Below are 18433 nucleotides of genomic sequence, written 5' to 3' on the forward strand. Positions count from 1 at the left end.
AGTTCTGGTCTTAGGTCTCAGGGATCCGTATGGTATTCCATTAAAGCTTATCACTCGAGAGGTAATAGGTATTCTCTGAGCTTGTTAGAAGGACAGGGCAGAGGTAAGCACTGCTTTGTTAACGTGTGATATAATTCTGTAGTAGGACAGACTGTTCGGTGTTCTCGGGAAAGACAGAATTCTGTGTGGATGTACTACATTTTCTGGGGTGAAAGTGCGTGAATGAGAAGGCATTCTGGTTAATTGTGAAACTCTTAGGAGCATTCCGGAGAAAACAGTTAATTGGTGCTTGTTAGAAGGGTAGAGTAGAGGGATGTGCTACTTTATCAATGGAAGTAATGATTCTGTAGTAGGGCAGAGGTAAGCGCTGCTCTCGGGAAAGGCAGAATTCTCGTGGGAAAGGTCTTTTGCTGTTCTGTGGCTAGCGAAGCAGACAATGGAGATGTTTGTATGTTGTAACTAACAGACTCGTAGAAGTTGAAACAAAGTCTACTGAGTAGTCTTGTAAAGGAGGGGTAGACGAGAGAGAAACGGGGAGACAGGAGCAGAAGCTGCTGCAGCGACTGCTGACGTCAGGGAGACCGCGCTGTGATTGGACAGTGGGTTAGAACAGTGGAAGCACGGTGATTGGTGCGTTGGTGTGAGTCGCACTGGGATTCGTGGACTGAGTCAGTGACGCACACGCTCCAGGATTGGTGCGTTGGTGTGAGTCGCGCTGGGATTCGTGGACTGTTGTTAGTGACGTAGACGTTCCAGGATTGGTGCGTTAGTGTGAGTCGCGCTGCAATTGGACAGAAGATCGTACAGTTGTAGAAAGAGCAAACAGCTTGTGGAAAATAGGAAAAATGTATTACCACGCTGAGGAAAAGAAAAAGAAATCCTTGTTTAGTAAGGTTAAGACCTGGTTTGACAAGGATAAGGATATTGTGACTAGGGAAGGACAGTTATTGCCCCCGATAAGAACCCCGGCATCCTTGATGGTTGCAAAGTATGGGTATCATACCTGTATTTGGTTAGATAACTGGGTGAAGTATACTAGAGAAGATGGAGTTTTAGCCTTCCCGGAACATGTCTCATTTAATCTGGCCATACTGAGAAACTTACGGGAACGGATGATGAGTCTAGAGCCTCGGCCTAGGCCGACGCAGTTTGAGGCATTGACTGAATGGGAAGATGAAATGCACGAACGAGCAGAGGGGTGGGGGTAGTTACAGGTACATGTTTGGGCGAAAGTATGATCACGAAACCCATCATGACCGAATGAGAAGGTGGCGTGATGCCAGTATGACAGAGGGATTATATCCTGTAAGAACAGCAGAGGAATCAGAAGGGAGAAAGTGTACAGAGAAAGAACATAATATAGAACCCAGGAGATATGGAGCAAATGAGTCTGATGATGATGTCTTAGAGGACATGCTCTATAAAAGACCACCCCCGTATAGATGAGAACCAGAGGTAGGAACAGCAGTGACCCCTATGAGAGACACCCTGCGGATTATTAAGACCGAGGGTACCACCCCTGGGTTGAAAAGCAGTTGTTCTCTGGTGGAAAGAGAAAGAGAAAGAAAGAGAGAGAGAGAGAGAGAGAGAGAGAGAGAGAGAGAAAGAGAGAGAGAAAGAGAGAGAGAAAGAGAGATAAAAAGGGAGAATGAACTTGAGGATGAAAAGACCAGAGAACTAGCAAGAACTACCTTTGAACTGACAGAGAAAATCAGAGAACTGACTATAAATCTTGAGGCAGTTACAGTGCCTGTGACAATAGGCCCGGTTATGCCAATTTTTGACAAGCAGAGGACGGGTGAAAGTGGTTTGACAGTACCATATGTGGGCAATAGATGGATTGTTCCTCCGGAGCAGGCAGAAATGAGAGCAGGAGAAACACAGTGGAGAACAGGAGAAAATCAGTGGAGACATACCATATGTGGAGGAGAATTGAGTGTGCTGACTAACTCAAGTTTGAATTCTGGATGTGTGGAAGGGAACAGAGGATCAAGCTTAGATCCACAAAGAATGACAGAACCAGGGGGTGCAGAAAAATCTTTGGGAATAACTGCTGAAGATTTGAATGATTGGCTGAAGACTTTGCAGAGGAAAGAAAAAGAATCCCAGGGAATTGATGTAGCTAGGCTGCGTATGGAAATGGAAGAAATGATTGTAGGAACAATCCCTACAGAAACACTGAAAAATTATCAGGAAGGGGAGATCCTCTTCCTGTGCAAAAGCGTCACATGGAGAGCAAAGAACATACATGACAGGTTGAAAGGAATAGCCAGTGAATTAGGGATTGACATGGACAAGGTAAAAGCTTTACAAAAACCTTACAGAGTGGATTTTACAGATAAGGACATTGAGAATCTGAACAATGCAGGCCGAAAAGGACAGATTAAGGAAATGATTGCTTTGCTGAAGAAATGGGGAGATGTAGAAAGATGGAAAGACAGATGGTACCGAAAGCGAGAGGATGGGGCAGATAGAACTTACTCGACATTCCCTCTGAAAGAAAAAGAGAAGGCAGTGACAGCTTACCCAATGAGAGAGATTCCAGGAGGTGGGTATGTACATGTCCCATGGACCAGACAGGATATTTGATCCTTTACAAATGATTTTCCTCGATTAAGGGAGAAGCCCGTTGAGTCGTATAGACAGGTCGACAGATTTGTGAAGTTGTCAAAAGTGCTGTTGATTGACCTGAATAGTCTGTTTGATATAATTGTACCAGCAGACCTGTGGGCAGAATGTAAAATAGTCATAGACTGGCCCACTAAGGAATACCCGAGAGATCCAAAGACATGAGCTCCAGATCCGGAGGTAATGAAGAAATATGAGCAGGTTATGGCCTTCTTGAAAAATAAGGTACCCCCCAAGGAAACAGATTGGGTTAAAATAGATCGAACACACCAAGAATTGAAAGAATCAGTCCATGCATATTATGAAAGACTAATATTAGCTTTCAAACAGTTCAGTGGAGATGAACATCTGGGTGACAAGGACCTGAGCCATTTTGTATATAGATTTGTGTATGGTTTGCGGCCGGAAATCAGTGAAATGATAAGGCAGCATACCGTAGACTGGCAGAGCAAGAAGATTGATGAGATTCTGAGACATGCAAAATACTTCAGTGATGAAATTGAGGCAAAGCAGAGGAAGCTAAAAGAAAAGGCAATGTGGGCACAGGTGAAAGTTGCAGAAAGACAGGAAGCTCAGTTGGTTGAACAAGCAAATAACCCAGGAAATAAACCCAGGTTTAGTTCAGGAAAAGGGAAAGGAAACATTGAAGAAGCGAAGAAAAAGTTCCCATGCCACAACTGTGGAAAATTAGGGCACTGGAAATCCGAGTGTAAGAATCCACCGTCTACTAATGATGACAATCCATCATTGAATTCACAGGTGCAGAGTGAGGGGTGTGGTCAGCATCGGCAACAGCAGAAAGCTGATAAGCAGCAGAATCAGGTGCCAAAACCACCCTTGCCGCAGAGAAGAGGATCCCAAAAGTACAGCCAAGAGTCGGGGTTCTACGATGAAGAACAGGTAATCAGGCCAAAACGCGCAAGCGCTGTTTCTCAGTACTGGCTGAAAAATGAGGGAAGCGACTCCGAGGGAGATTTCTGACGGTGCCGAAGAGAGGAGGAGGAGTGCGTACTTGGCGCAACTCTAGAAATAGACCAGGCAGGGCCTTTTGTAGATGGGAAAATTAATGGTGAAAGTGCTACTTTCTTAGTTGACACAGGAGCCACGAGATCAACTGTCAGGTCAGCTGATATAAAGAATCTTCCTCTCTCGGACGAAGCAATCCAAGTAGTTGGTGTGTCCAACACACAGATTAAAACACTACTTACTGAACCAGTAAGGGTTAGAATAGGGAAATTTTCAGACATGCAGCGATTTGTGGTGTGTGACACAAGTCCTGTGAACTTGCTAGGCAGGGACCTGCTGTGCAAGATGAATTGCACTATTTTCTGTACTCCAGATGGAATAACCTTTGAAACACCAGATGAGGATGTTCTATACAGGATGACCATGCATAACAGGGAATGGGAGGCTTTGGGAACATATGCTATATTTAATCCAGATGCGTTACCCCCAGAATTGAAACAGACAGTGAGAGCAGCGGTTTGGGATTTTACTGGAGAAGATGTGGGTCTGATGAGAAATGTAGATCCAGTAAAGATTACTGTAAAAGAGGGAGTGGCCTACCCAAACATACCGCAATACAGACTGACACCTGAAATAATTGAAGGAATAACACCCATAATTGAGAAAAGGATTTAGCAGGGGGTGTTAAGAGAAATATTGAGCAGCCCATGTAATTCACCAATAATGGGACTAAAGAAACCTAATGGAAAGTTCAGAATAGTACAGGATTTGAGAAAAATTAACAAGATTGTTGTGTCATGTTGTCCCATTGTGCCAAATCCATCAGTGATTTTGTATCAGATTACCCATGATGCAGAATGGTATACTGTAATTTATTTGTGTCATGCTTTCTTTTCAATTCCATTGCATCATGACAGCCAGCCAATATTTTCTTTTAGATTTGGAAAGCGGATTTTGGCATGGTGCCGAATTCCACAGGGGTATACAGAGAGCCCTTCAATATTTTATCAATTGCTGAAGAAATCTCTGGAAAGTCTAACAATGCCTGAAAATTCAGTCTTGGTCCAGTATATTGATGACCTGCTTGTGGCATCAAAAGCCTGTGAAGTAGACACCATTGCATTACTGAATCACTTGGCAGATGGAGGATTAAAAGTATCTCCAGCCAAACTGCAATTCTGCAAGAAAGAAGTCCAGTACTTGGGACATAACATTGAGAAAGGTCTGAGGAAAGTGACCATTGACAGGATTAAAATCATTAGAGGGATGAGAGCTCCAATGACACAGAGAGAAGTGAGAATGTTCCTGGGAATGGTGGGTTACTATCGTCAGTGGATAAGTAACTTTTCCCTGATTGCCAAACCATTGATTAAATTGACCAAAAGTGAGGTAAAAGACCCATTAGAACTAAACCCAGAAGAAATGGCTGCATTCAGAGAGTTAAAAGACAGACTTTGTGAAGCTCCTGCCTTAGGAATGCCCGATTATGAAAAGGAATTTGAGCTGTATTGTAGTGAGAGAAATGGATGTGCACTTTCAGGGTTAATCCAGAAACATGGACGCCTGAGGAGGCCAATTGCCTATTTCTCAGCAACTCTTGACCCAGTAGCTGTGGGTTTACCAGGTTGCCTGAAAGCAGTAGCTGCTACCTGTAAAAGTCTGGAACAAAGTGAGGTAATCATAATGGGATATCCTGTACGGGTATTCGTACCTCATGATGTGGCAATCCTTTTAACAAGGAGCCGGACACAGTTCATGTCTCATAGTCGGCTGAATAAATATGAGAAAGTCATTCTTGGAGCAACCAATGTAAGTCTGGAGAGATGTGTGAATGTGAATCCAGCGACACTGTTGCCTGATGCTGAATGTGTGGGAGTGAGAAATGAAGTTGATCATGACTGCCTGGATGTGCTTGATTGCTGTACCAAACCAAGGCCAGATATAAGAGATCTTCCACTGCCCGAAAGTGATCATGTGTTGTTTGTGGATGGATCTTGCTTGAGAACTGATGAAGGAACACTGAGTGCTGCTTATGCTGTGTGTACAGTTTCAGGAGTTGTGGAAGCATCACCTTTGAAAGGAGTTAAATCCGCTCAGGTGGCAGAATTGGTGGCACTGACAAAAGCTTGCAAGATTGGGAGGAGTGTGAGAGTGACTGTGATGACTGACAGCCAGTATGGCTTCGGAGTTGTCCATGATTTTGGCCAGCTATGGCTACAAAGTGGTTTCCTGACCTCAAGTGGAACTCCCATAAAGAATGCTGAAGTGGTTGGAAAATTGCTAGAGGCGATACAGCTGCCAAAAGAACTAGCAGTTGTAAAATGTGCTGCTCATGGTCAAGGTGATGATTTTGTTACTGTGGGAAATAAATTCGCCAATGACATAGCACAATACTGTGCAAGAAACAATCATTCCATTAAAACAGGAGTAAAGAGAGAGAAATATCTTCTTGTTCCTTGATGTTTACTAATGAGGTGGGAACATGGGAGGAGGTGAAACAATTGCAGGATGTGGCAGGAGACGAGGAAATGAAAGATTGGGTGAAAGCAGGTTGTGCACCTAGAGAAAAAGATCATGTATGGGTCTATAGGGATGGAAGACCAGTCATGCCAAATAGCATGCTATCAACGATGGCAAGGATGTATCATGGCCATGGACACTTGGGGAGGGATGCTATGATAAGAGCCTTTAAGCAAACCTGGTACAGTCCAAAGTTCAGGCTGATAGCAGAAAGTCTCTGTCAGAGATGTTTGATATGTCAACAATTCAATCCTGGAAAGAAAACAGTGGTGAGCCTAGGAACAATAGGCAGGGAGGGAGGACCCTTCACAAGAATGCAGATAGACTTCATTGAAATGCCCCAGTCAACAGATTGAGGTATGTCCTGGTGGTGGTCTGTTTGTTCTCCAGGTGGGTGGAGGCATATCCAACAAGAAGAAATGATGGGATAACAGTGGCCATGCTACTGTTAAGAGAGTTCATCCCAAGGTACGGGTTCCCAGTAACCATTGAGTCAGACAGAGGAGGACATTTTTATAATGAAATCATGAGTCTTATCTGTGAAGCATTGAGTGTACAGCAGAAGCTACATTGTGCTTACCGACCAGAAGCTTCTGGTGTGGTTGAACAAATGAATGGTACCATCAAAAACAGAATTGGCAAAATGTGCTTAGCCACAGGAATGAAATGGCCCAATGTCTTGCCTCTAGTCCTGATGACCATTAGGTCTACTCCAGACAGAACAACAGGTTTGAGTCCACATGAAATTATCATGGGACGTGCTATGAGACATGCATTTGTACCAGTCAACAAGTTGATGACAATAACTGATGACATGATTTTGGATTACTGTAAGGGCCTGGCTGACGCAGTTCATTCTGTGTTTCACCAGGTTGGAGAAGACGCCACCACACTTGAAAAGAAACCAGCCCATGATCTGAGCCCAGGGGACTGGGTAAGGATAAAAGTCCACAGAAGAAGGAATTGCCTGGTTCCAAGGTGGGGAAGGCCAAGACAAGTCATCTTGACCACAATGACTGCTGTGAAGTGTGCTGGAGTGAAAAATTGGATACATGCAAGTCACACACAGAGTTCCAAATCCAAGAGACGGCACTGGAAAAGAATACTTTGAAGAATCAGATTCCAGTGATGATGCAGACAGTGAGACAGTAAGAAGGAAAAAGAATCCTAAAAGTGGGGAAAGTGAGTCAAGGGAAATTTTCATCCCACCAGAAGAGGTTCTGAAAAGAACAGTGCAAACTGCAGAGGCAAGTTCAGATTCTGAAGAAGTGCCTGAGGTTCTAACTGACAGTGACCAACACAAAAAGAAAGAAAGAAAAGAAAAGAACGTTCCAACAGAAGAGACACCTGAATCACATGAGGAAATTGGACAAGTTCCACCTGAGATAAATATTGAAGAAAAAGGGACAGACAAAGTTAGTGAGGGACAGATTGCGGAAAAACCCAGAGGAGGTGTAGGGAACATCAACAACAAGCTAGGTGAAGGGACAAGTAGACAGCAAGAAGATTGCGTGTCGGGGACCCGAGGAGGGACAGAAGTAGGCAAATCTCAATTGGTGGAAAAGGAGACTGTTGGGGAAAAGAAAGTTGTTGGAGAAAAGAAAGCTGTGGATGAACAAGAGGCAACTGAGATAGAGTCTGATGAAAGGGACAATGAGATACATGGAGGACGAGTTCTGAGAAATAGAACTTGGCTTGGAGAAAGAAACAATAAAGAAGGAAAACAAAAGAGAAATGCTAAAGGAGATCTTTGGCCGAATAAGATAAAGAGACTGAGGTATAGACTGACACGAGTTAACTCTTCGAAAGCTGAACAAGTGAACGAAGTGTCAAGTCAAAATCCAACTAAAGAAGAAGAAACAAAGATACCTGAGAGAGCTAAAAGAATAAGAAAACAAAACCAGAGGTAAAAGTCACCGGAATGGACGTATGTGGAACTGCATGAACAAGGAGAAGAGGCAGACAGTCAAGGAAGTCCAGATGAGGCTTTACTGAAAGAGGTTGCTGAAGAAGAAGCTGTGGGAATCCTGAGAGTTATCTTGTCCGACATTGGAGAAGAAACGGATGTTCAGGACCTGATACAGTTTTATGATGATGAATAAGCAGTGAAAAGTGATGAAAACCCAAATTGAGTAAAATCCAAGGAAGTCACTTGAACAAGAAAGTGAAGAAGTAAAATTAAGAACTAATAAATTGTAATAATCTGGTGGGTACTTGCTGCCCAAATAAGTTCAGTAGAGGAGTAGAAGAGGCTAAGTCAAAAGACACGGTCAAATTAACAAAATGGCTAACACTGAGAATAATAAAAGTAGATGTACCTTTCTGAAAAGATGGTGCAAGATGTGCTGCTGCTGTACAGGTTTATTAATGCTGCTTTGGAGCGTGCTTGCTCTTTTGATTTCATTTAGAGTCACTATAGACACTTTAGAAGGTCATACTGAGAACAGAACTAGTATAGGGAGAAGTTCACAGAAAATAATACCAACGAGAACTAGCAATGTACATATACATAAGGATAGGTCAATTAATGATTTTTCTAGCAATGTTTTTTCAAAATTGTTGTATGAGTACGTAAAGACAATGGAAGTAAGGGATTGCTACGTTTGCATGCAATTACCTGCCTCTGTTTCGGAAGGAGTGACTTATCATCATCTTCCAGCTACGTATGGAATTTCCTGTAGTGTGTTGATTAGTATATTTTACCAGTTAGGAAAATTAGATTATAATATGTCTAATGTAGATAATATTCTTGGGCAACTGCCTATGAATAAAGCACTGAATCCTGCAAAAGAAGCTAACACTTAAGGTGAGATTTTTTTAGAAACAAAAGAATTAACCTTAGATTATGTTTTTAGAAACAATTTAACTTGCAGTTTGAAGGGAGAAGAGAAGAATTTTCTAGACATGGTTGAGAGAAGAAGGTTGAACATGCACAAGAGAGCAGAAGGGCATAAAATGAGTGACACAATGTGGGATATTGAGAAAGAAAAGGAGTTGAAAAATGGAGCCAGTCCAACTATGGCTATAGATGCCCCACAGAAAGGCTAACTGTGCATTACCAGGAAGAGATCCCAGTATGATTATTATTTCATAGGGACTAGTGAGTGCCATGATACATACTTTATTGCAACCGGATGGGGATTTAGAGGAGGAGAAGATCCAGTTTTTCCGGGAGTGTATTATATTTGTGGGAACAAGGCTTATTACCGTTTGCCTGACCATTGGTTTTGTACATGTTATGTTGGCCTGGTCTTTCCAAAGATTTTTCACATGGATAGAGTAGATGATGCTGAACAAACTAATCTATTAACACGCTATAGAAGAGAAACATGGACAGAAATTGTAGGAGATATTTTTGGAGCTTTAATTCCAGCAGTGGGAATTTCTTTGAATGCATTTGGCATTCGGAAGCTGTCAACAGTGGTGGATCGCTTGTCAACAAGCACCACTGGAGGCTTTCTTTTAGTTAATACAGAAATGGTTGCTTTGCGTGCTATGGCGATGCAAAATCGACTTGCCCTTAACATTCTTTTGGCAAAAGAGGGTGGAGTCTGTGGAATGCTGAAAGTTCAACATTGTTGCACTTACATTCCTGACGAAAGTAAAGATCTAAAAGTTTATATAAAAAATATTACTGATTTGCATGAAGAATTAGTACCACTGGAAGCTGAAAGTATCTGGACTAGAATGGCTAATAAGATGATTGCTATTAAGAATTTTATAGCTAAAATAGGTAGTACCATTTTTGGTAAGATATTATTTCCATTAACCTGTGTAATTGTTGCATTATTGATCCTTAGATTAGGGTGTATGTGTTGTAGATATAGAAGAAATAAAAAGAAAATCACAAAAGAAAATGTTAAAAGAAGACAAAAGAAACCAGAAAGAGATCCACAAGAAATAGAATTAGAAGAGTTAAGAGAAAGCATGTATATAGAATCTAAAAAAGAAGATGAGTTGGAAACAAGGGTTTGAAAAATGAACAAGAAGATATTTTGAATTTCTTCCAAATGGGGAAATGAAATTGATTTGTGGGGTTTTGATTTTTGTGGTGATAAGATATCACCAAAGGGGGGATTGATGGAGCAGGATTTTTTCTTTAAAACCGAATACCTGTTTCATTTTCGCACGTTATAATTAAAAGTACTACTGATTAATCATTAATTACTAAGGAAATGTTAAAGTCTTGCCTAACCAACCTTATTAACAAGAGAATTACACGTGGGAATGCTATTGCATGGCTACAATAATAAGTGAACTAAGTTGGTGAGCAATCTGACAGAAATCAATGTTGCTTATGTAATGTTATTGTGTTTGCGCTCATAATTAATATGCATTAATGGCTTTTGATGTCGCAAATGGCTAGATAAATACATACACATAAGGGTATTAGCAGGGGAATAACACTGTATAATCATTTCCATGCAGTAATTCTGTTTTATGTCTTATTTCATTTAAGATGGCCATTGTGGCCTATCAGAAAATGGCTACCACCCGCAGCCTGCATTCGAGTTGATGGAAATTTTTGCAAGGAAGCTTCGCGCTGTCTGTGACCTTGCCCACTCGACAAAACTGAAAAGCCATGATCATGACGACAAATCCAGGACGGATGCCAAGAGCCCCTGAACATGAAATTTGTATCGAATAAAAATGCTGAACTTATGAACTGATGATCCCACCACTGGGATACAAATTATCTTAAAAAGACATCCGTAGAAGTATCGAATTAGTCATGGATATTCAATTTTCTATTCATTATTTGGGACAATCTAAGTGTGAGAAAATCTCGCACAGTATCGCAAATGTACCAAGATGACATTATTTCCGCTATTCATCCGTTCTGAACAATGAATTGTAACTTTACAGAATGTAAATTTTAGTATAAATATTAGTAGGCTAGAGAGGTCTAGCGCCACTTCTTCCCGAACTGATGATCCGAGGTCCCCATGCTGACGGAGAGGACGGAGACTCTACATGACGGCAAGACACTCGGTTTCTTCTACTGAGGACCGGTGCTGACTTAGGATCTGACATTTAGACAGAATAGGTAAATATGAAAGAAATGAATCTGCATTTAATTGGCTTTTCCTACAATTTTAGATAAACGAACATTCTGTTTGAATCTCTGTGTCGGGTGGTTATTTTCTTGTCATGATTATTGAATTTATTTGCATATTGTGTGAAATGTTTTCGCTAGATTTATAAGCAACTAGTTGGTCGCATTGACCTCAAAGTACATGCAGATTGGTTAGGTATCAGAAAGTGTTTCCCCTTATACAAGGCATGGATAAGAGTGGTAGGATGAATGTTGGTGTAATGGGCCCCAACAGCGTGTGATATGTGTGTGCGTGTGCGACTGTGAGATCACTCCGTCCGTGGAAGTAGAGGGGATTCGGAAGCTCCGATCTGCACCATCTTCACATTGCATGTGGGCTGTGGCCTTTTCTGTATCTTGAGCGTGAACGAGACATGGTACGTCTCTATCATCTTTTGTGGAAGTGTCTTCCACTCGGTAGGTGGCCTGTTCGTTCCCCTTTTCACTGCGTTAGGTTGCGAGTGAGGCGCTCGACTGCTGACACAATATTCTTCGCAGTGGTCTGCCCCCTTTGCTGTCCTTGAGGTGGTTTCATTACCAGCATACGCGAAATGGTTTGGGATCCCGCAGTGGGAGCATGTCTGCCCTTGACCTTTCGTGGTGGGTGGCCTCGCTGCCCACTCCTCTGTCTTGTGTGCTTACGGTGTCAGCCCTCTCCGTATTGACGGTCACGTTCTTCTCTGTTGTCCATGTCAAAGTCAAATTTATCTCATCCGCTCTGACTGCTGAGAGATCATGTGTCCTGGCCAGGACTAGTATGTCATTGAGGGCGATATTCGGTTGCCTCAAGATCAATCCGTGTAGTGTCTTTCTGCGTACACCTTGGATTCGCTGGGAACAGATCTTATCTGTGGCTCGGTCATCTGTGGCGTCAGCTCCCTCAGTCTCACGTAGAACGCATCAATAGTTTCTCCCTCCCTTTATCAGGCCTGGAGTAGCTTGACCCTCTCGCAGTCAGGGTGCAATTGCAGGTCGAAGTGTGTGTTGAACGCAGTCACCGCCGCTTCGTAGTTGGTTGGTGCCCCTATATTCGGGAGGTGCTTGAACAGGAGGTACACTTCTTCCCCTGCGTGGTAGAGTAGCAGTGAGCGTTTCACTGCTCCATCCATCTCCCTCGTTGCCACAAAGTAGTTCTCTAGCTGCCCCAAACACATTTTCCATTGTGGGGACGCAGTCGTTGGGTCAGCTGCCACACTGAAAGGGGGTAATACCCCTGTGGGGGCATGTTGCATGATGATTCAGGTGGGTGGCTGGTTATCATCGGGCTGTCTCCCATTCTGTCTTTGTGGGTTGCTCTCTTTGCATTGCAGGGGTGTGATATATGTTTGTTTTTTGCCACTCGCCTCTCACTTGTGTCGCTTCTGTTCCCTTGAGTTGCCCCTGCCTTGCTATTCATGTGTGGTGATGCGGAGGAGGTGCAATTCCTTTTCCTAGCCCTTCCGGGAAGGGTCACTTGGGCTTTATATAGCGTCGGGCCATGTGGGTGGCCTACCTCTGTTCGTTTGCCTGGTCAATGTTCCCTTTCTTCATATGGGGCCATGTTTTCTAAGGCTGATCTCTACATGCGTGGGCCTAGTCCATGCGCAGGCTGCCTGGGTTGGGGTGGCACGTCCTGAGCAGGCCTGTGTAAGTTCCTGTCTCATGCGAGGGGGTCATGCTTTTACCGGCTTCAGCTGGCTTTCCAGCATGTGTCATCACAGCGGGTGCTTTGTCGCTGGTCAAGGCAGCCGCGGAAGCCGGGGTACACGGATCATGCCCCCGCCCCTTTCCAGCATGCAGATAGCGAACTTGATGGCTCGGGCGTGTCGCCGGTTCCATGGCTGGTGCATGGGAGCGTGGGTTTGGCTCCACGCTGGTCGCCAGTGTGAGGTGTTGTAATGCTGGACACCTTAGGCCTAGATGCACACAGCTGCAGCAGTAATCACACAGGCACATAGTGTGACAGTTTGGTTGGAACTGATCCCTTGCGGCAACAACCCCCATTTACTACTCACCCTGCATCACTCCCGGCACAAGCACGTGGGTGCGACATATCCGGCACACACCGGGTTACACAACTGCACCACCAACTCATTACAGTTACGACAGAGAAATCATTTGTCCAGTGAACGGTGGCCATCTGAGATAGGCAGCTGCCATTCCTTGGTGGATTGTGTGCACAGTCTAGGGTTTCTTTTTTTATAACAAGTAATATGGCTCTGCTCAGAAAGCCAAATTGCCAATCTATTATTTCTTTCTCCTGAAATTGCTAACAAATGTCATTCCTCTGCTGCCACCAGATTATCGCTTCCCAGGTGTGAGGGCTACTAGTGGTTTACGGCAGGATTACAGCAATGTGTTGTATTTAGCATTACCGAAATATGAAATTAAAAAACTCAGGTTATTCAAATTTAGCAGCCAGATTGTTATTTGAAACTCCCGAAATGGGATCAGTTTCTGATCATCTGAAATACCTGTATTGGTAGCCAATTTATAAACAAGTAAATATTTAAAGTCGATGTGTCTATCATAAAGTTATGTGTGGATTCGTCCTCCTTTGATCCACAGGAGAAGCACCCACTATTACCTTCTTCATAATCTATGTTAAGCTTTGAAAGGATGACTTTAACGGGCTAAGCTTTCAAATAGACAACCTAAATCTTCTGATCTCTTGGAAGATCACCTATACTTTAGGAGCACTTTGAAGACTTTGGTATTGTCAATCAAATGATAAGTCCATGTAAATCTATGCAATTTCAGTTCATCACTAGGATACCTGCAAGGACAATAGCACTCTACAACACTGCACAACAAACCTAGAAATTACATAAGGAAATTAGGGAGAAAGGTAACAGACCATCTACACCCCTGCAGAGGATTTTTCTTCAAAAAGCTCCTTTTTACATGAACAGATTCAAGATGAATTCCATTGCTATTGGTCACATATGCATAGGTTTATCTTGACAAGCACCCACTTTTTATGTCTTGCATAAAGTGTCACAGATGTAACATAGATTTAATTGCGAGGTAGTGCAAAGCAGACCGGGTGTCCACTGTTTGCAATACATATACATTCTGAACATTTCCGTTCACACATAAAGAGCCACACATAATGAATATTGTCTTCTTCACTGCAATATGATTACTGTATAGAGATGATGCACAGAGATATTCCTTTATTGCATCGCAGAATGAAGTGAAAACCAATGCTTTTAAACAACATTCAATCCTACATTTTCATTCTGGTGCTGGCCAAAGCTATATTCCACACCAGTAATTCCACACAGGACTTGGAGCCCTATCATCAGATTCAATATGGACTTGTGCTCAAGCTTATCATCTATGTACTTCATAAATTTCAAACAGATAGACAAATTAGTAAATCCTGACTTGGTGGGGTACATTGTTCTCAACACTCTAAGTAGAATATAGTTTTCCTTTAGCCTCAGCTTAGACGGTGAAAAACTAATGTCAATACACCCTTAAGTATAAGGATTCGGCAAGTATATGAATAATTTGTGTACTATAAAAGCCAGTCTTCTCTGCTGTTTAGCAGAGTTAATGAACACGCAATGGAGGATCAGTGGTTGAAACTTTCCCAACCTGCCCCATAGTGCATGGCAAAGCTGTGCACAGTCTGTATGCATTGCGAGTGGGTCTGCAGCCAGCAGATCCACCCACAATGTACATGGCCCTGGATGCGCCCATTAGTGTGGCGGGCGCATCATGATGCACATGGCGGGACCACCCGCCATCGTAATAGGCCCCTTAATTTGTAAAATAATTTGAGTGCCCGGGCCAAATGTATTTTACAAGAGTCCTCCGCAGCTAGCATAACCCACGTGTTACTTTAAACTGCAGGTTTAACTTAGAGGTTTTTTTTCCCAATATATAGTAATAGTTAAATGCTTGACTAATGTACGCACACAGCACCACCATGGGGTTGATTCTCAAAAATACGTGCAAGTGTTTTTACAAATAAGCGCCAGTGCCAAGTACTGGCAAACACCAGCACAGTTTAAGCACTGTGTCAGACTGTGATGTGAAGTTCTTTTTTGTAGGTAACTATCTTTTAATGCTCTTCTATTTACAGCTGAAATATGATTCGAAATAATATGGTCCCCAGACTAATTGAATGAGCATCCTTTTAGTTAAATTGAGAAAAATCATTGATCAATTTAAATATATGTACAACTTTTATAGAGAACATTAGTCATTGATTGTTGTGTGTGTCTGCACTCCTTTATAATTGCAGCATAAATAATGTAGGGTACCTTTGAGATTTCATGTTTCTTGGACTGTAGTATCAGAGGGATCTGTAATTTCTGACTGAATATTTCTAGCTGCTGAAGCTATACTGTACCACCGTTTCAAACATGGGCACCTTCTTTACGGCTTTGTGGCTATTGATACACTCTGCCTATTTACTGCAGCCATTGAAACTAGAACCTCATAGTCAAAATGCGGTGCACCTGAATCGCTTACCTTTCCCAAATGAAAACTTCTTCAAGAATTGTGGAGTTGTGGTCTTTGGTTGTATATCAAATGCTACCTGGCCTCCTGGTAGAAAATGAAACAGAATATACAAACATCTGTAGATTAAAAAGGGTCAAAATTGGCATATGCCATTTTTTAAGCTGACTGTGTGTCACTGAAATTGATTGTGTCAATTAAAAGTAATAACAATGTAGCTCACATTTCTTAATTATTAACATGTCAATACTTCAAAATCAAAGATCACTGTCACATTTATGAGTTCTTTAAAAAAAAATGCAATGGCAGATATCTGAGTATGTGGGAAAGAAGCAAAGTAAGTAAAATATTTGATTTGCAGTTTAAAAAGTGACCCAGGTTGCTCTTCTTCTTCCACAACAGTTCATAGTTTCGACTCAGGAAGCACTGGTTTTACACACTTACCCTACAAACACCACCATTTTATTGGCTTTTATTAGTCCCACTGGTGAGGTTATTTTTCTCTCCCATTTCTCTTTTCAAGTGAGCAGACATCAATCCAACTGAGTAGGTCTAATCGTGTGTAACAATAAGTAAGCCCACAGGTCAGCAGCATGAGACAGAAGGTGGCATTTTAACATGACTTTAACTATCTGTATGCAGGGGCATAGAGTAGGTGATGCAGCCCTGTCTTGCAGCAACTCACACCCTTAATGCGGCACGTGTCCACACCTGCATGGCAACCAACCAAAATTTAATTTTAGGGGTCACATGTAAAATTTTCAAAGGTCGCTGAATATTTTGGGGTTTTACTGCTAACACTATCTAAGTTAAAGAGATGTGGCACCAACGATACACTACTGTGGTAGGACTGCCTCCATGGAACTATCTCCATAACTTGGCCTGACATTAGTGAGGTTAGGTTGATCGTGGCAATATTGCCAGTAGTGAAAAACAAAGAGAAATTGACAAGGAAAATACAAAGTGACTGTAAGGGTATCTCTTGGGCATGTTTTCATACATTTAGAGAGCAGTAAAATTTTTGCCAGATGTGTACTCGCCGCCACAAATGCACTGGAACCTCAACTTCCACTTGTGAGCCTTTACAGAGATTCCACATCTTTAAAAGTGCTTACAGATAGCTTAACTATGGATTTGCTTCCAAATATCCATCAGTGCCAGATCATCATGACCCGGATAATTTGAAGGAGGGAAAACATTCTTTTGTTACATAAATGGTTATGTTTTTCTGAACAATTAACTACAAAGGCTATAGAAAGTTTGTCTGATATGTAATTGGGGAAAAACCACGGACACTCACAGAACCACTAGAATTTCATGATATTCTCAAGAATTAATTAGATTCTAAAAGTTTAACATCCAACAGGAAGCCACAGAAACTGTAAGTCTTCGGCTCTTGGAGGGCTTGGAGGGGAGCAAAATTATAGGGGAAATGTTATCAGCATCCAGAAATAATACAGAATTAAAACAATGTATGCAATTGGATATTCATACTTGTCTGGATAAAGTTGCTGTCATGTCTTCTCCTACTTTATGTATGAGGGGCTTTTAATATGCACTCTGACATAGACTAGAAAAGGCTGTTAATTTAATGGTCATTTGTTATTTTTTGTTGTTGTTTTCCAACTGAGAAAATTCTGTGGACAACAGATGAAGGTTATCACCAAGATCTCACGAACACAAGTTTAGCCCATAATATGCTGTCCTTATGTGTACATCAAACTGGACACCGTCTCATGGCAGTAACAGGTAAATGTTAAGTTGTGACAACAGACTAATTGTAACAAATGAAATTTGTACTAAAATGAAATCCCTTGTTTAGTTCAGTGAGATGCATTGGTTGGTTTAAAGTATCCATTTGAGTTTAAAATAATAATAAATACATTCAACCAAAATATCAAAAACATGAAAGAATAATGAAGAATAGCTTCACCTATTTTCTATCTTGAGCAGATTCCTAAGCAGTTATATTAACATGATGTTAAATAAGTTAAGAACTAACCGAGCTTTGATTTATATTCACCTAGACATTTACGTCTATCGTTAGCTATAGCAAACGTAATTATTTTTGTATGTTGTACCTACTGATATAAAAATTCATGTCCTTCTATGGTTTGTCAGAAATTTTGAATGAAAGAAACATGAATTTAGCAATTCCCGAAAGCGTGCCCAAAAGAGAATGAAAAGTTATACTAGTTGTATAGGCAACCACTGTAAATTCAAAGACAAAGTAAGTCTTGGGAGGGGAAGAAAACATCCTGAAACTGCAATTGTTTTATAATCACAACAATCACTTTGAACACTATGAGTATAATAGTAAGGGGATAATTTAACAGGCTTCTTTAAGTGACCTAATTTTCCTCCAATACAACTAAAATAAACTGTAGCCATCTAATTAAAGCGTTTCATCCAACTAGGGCAAACAAATAGAAGGTGTTCCCTTGCCGTTGGTAGGTGGTTGCACAATATTTGTAACTAACCCAATGGAGCATTACAAGTTTTGATAGAGCATGTCCTGAGTACCAACATAAATAGGTCAGCCTGATCATCTTCGTAACAAAAGTGATCCCTACTGATATATTTCAGATTAGGAAACCAACATCAAATATTCTAAACAACTTTCTGTGTTCTTTATTTATGTCCCACTTATATTTTTAGTTTGCTGAATTTGTTCTTGTTGATTTTCCTAAATCCACCTTCACCACCCTGAGGGAAGTGCTCTACATAGCCTCATACTAGTATGAGAGATACATAGACAATAGACTTCACAAA

General features: G+C 41.7%; 1 protein-coding gene across 3 annotated transcripts in view; it reads right to left on the reverse strand.

Annotated features, from left to right (window-relative positions):
* Nucleotides 1-18433, reverse strand: part of LOC146785337 (kyphoscoliosis peptidase-like) — a 372020-nt gene that overhangs the window by 130580 nt on the left and 223007 nt on the right. For all 3 annotated transcript variants that reach the window (XM_085634318.1, XM_085634315.1, XM_085634317.1), the window contains exon 7: nucleotides 15674-15748. In XM_085634318.1, the coding sequence (XP_085490444.1) occupies nucleotides 15674-15748 (75 nt within the window). The remainder of the gene's footprint in view (nucleotides 1-15673; nucleotides 15749-18433) is intronic.

Source organism: Triturus cristatus, chromosome 11, assembly GCF_964204655.1.
Source record: "Triturus cristatus chromosome 11, aTriCri1.1, whole genome shotgun sequence".
Classification (NCBI taxonomy): domain Eukaryota; kingdom Metazoa; phylum Chordata; class Amphibia; order Caudata; family Salamandridae; genus Triturus; species Triturus cristatus.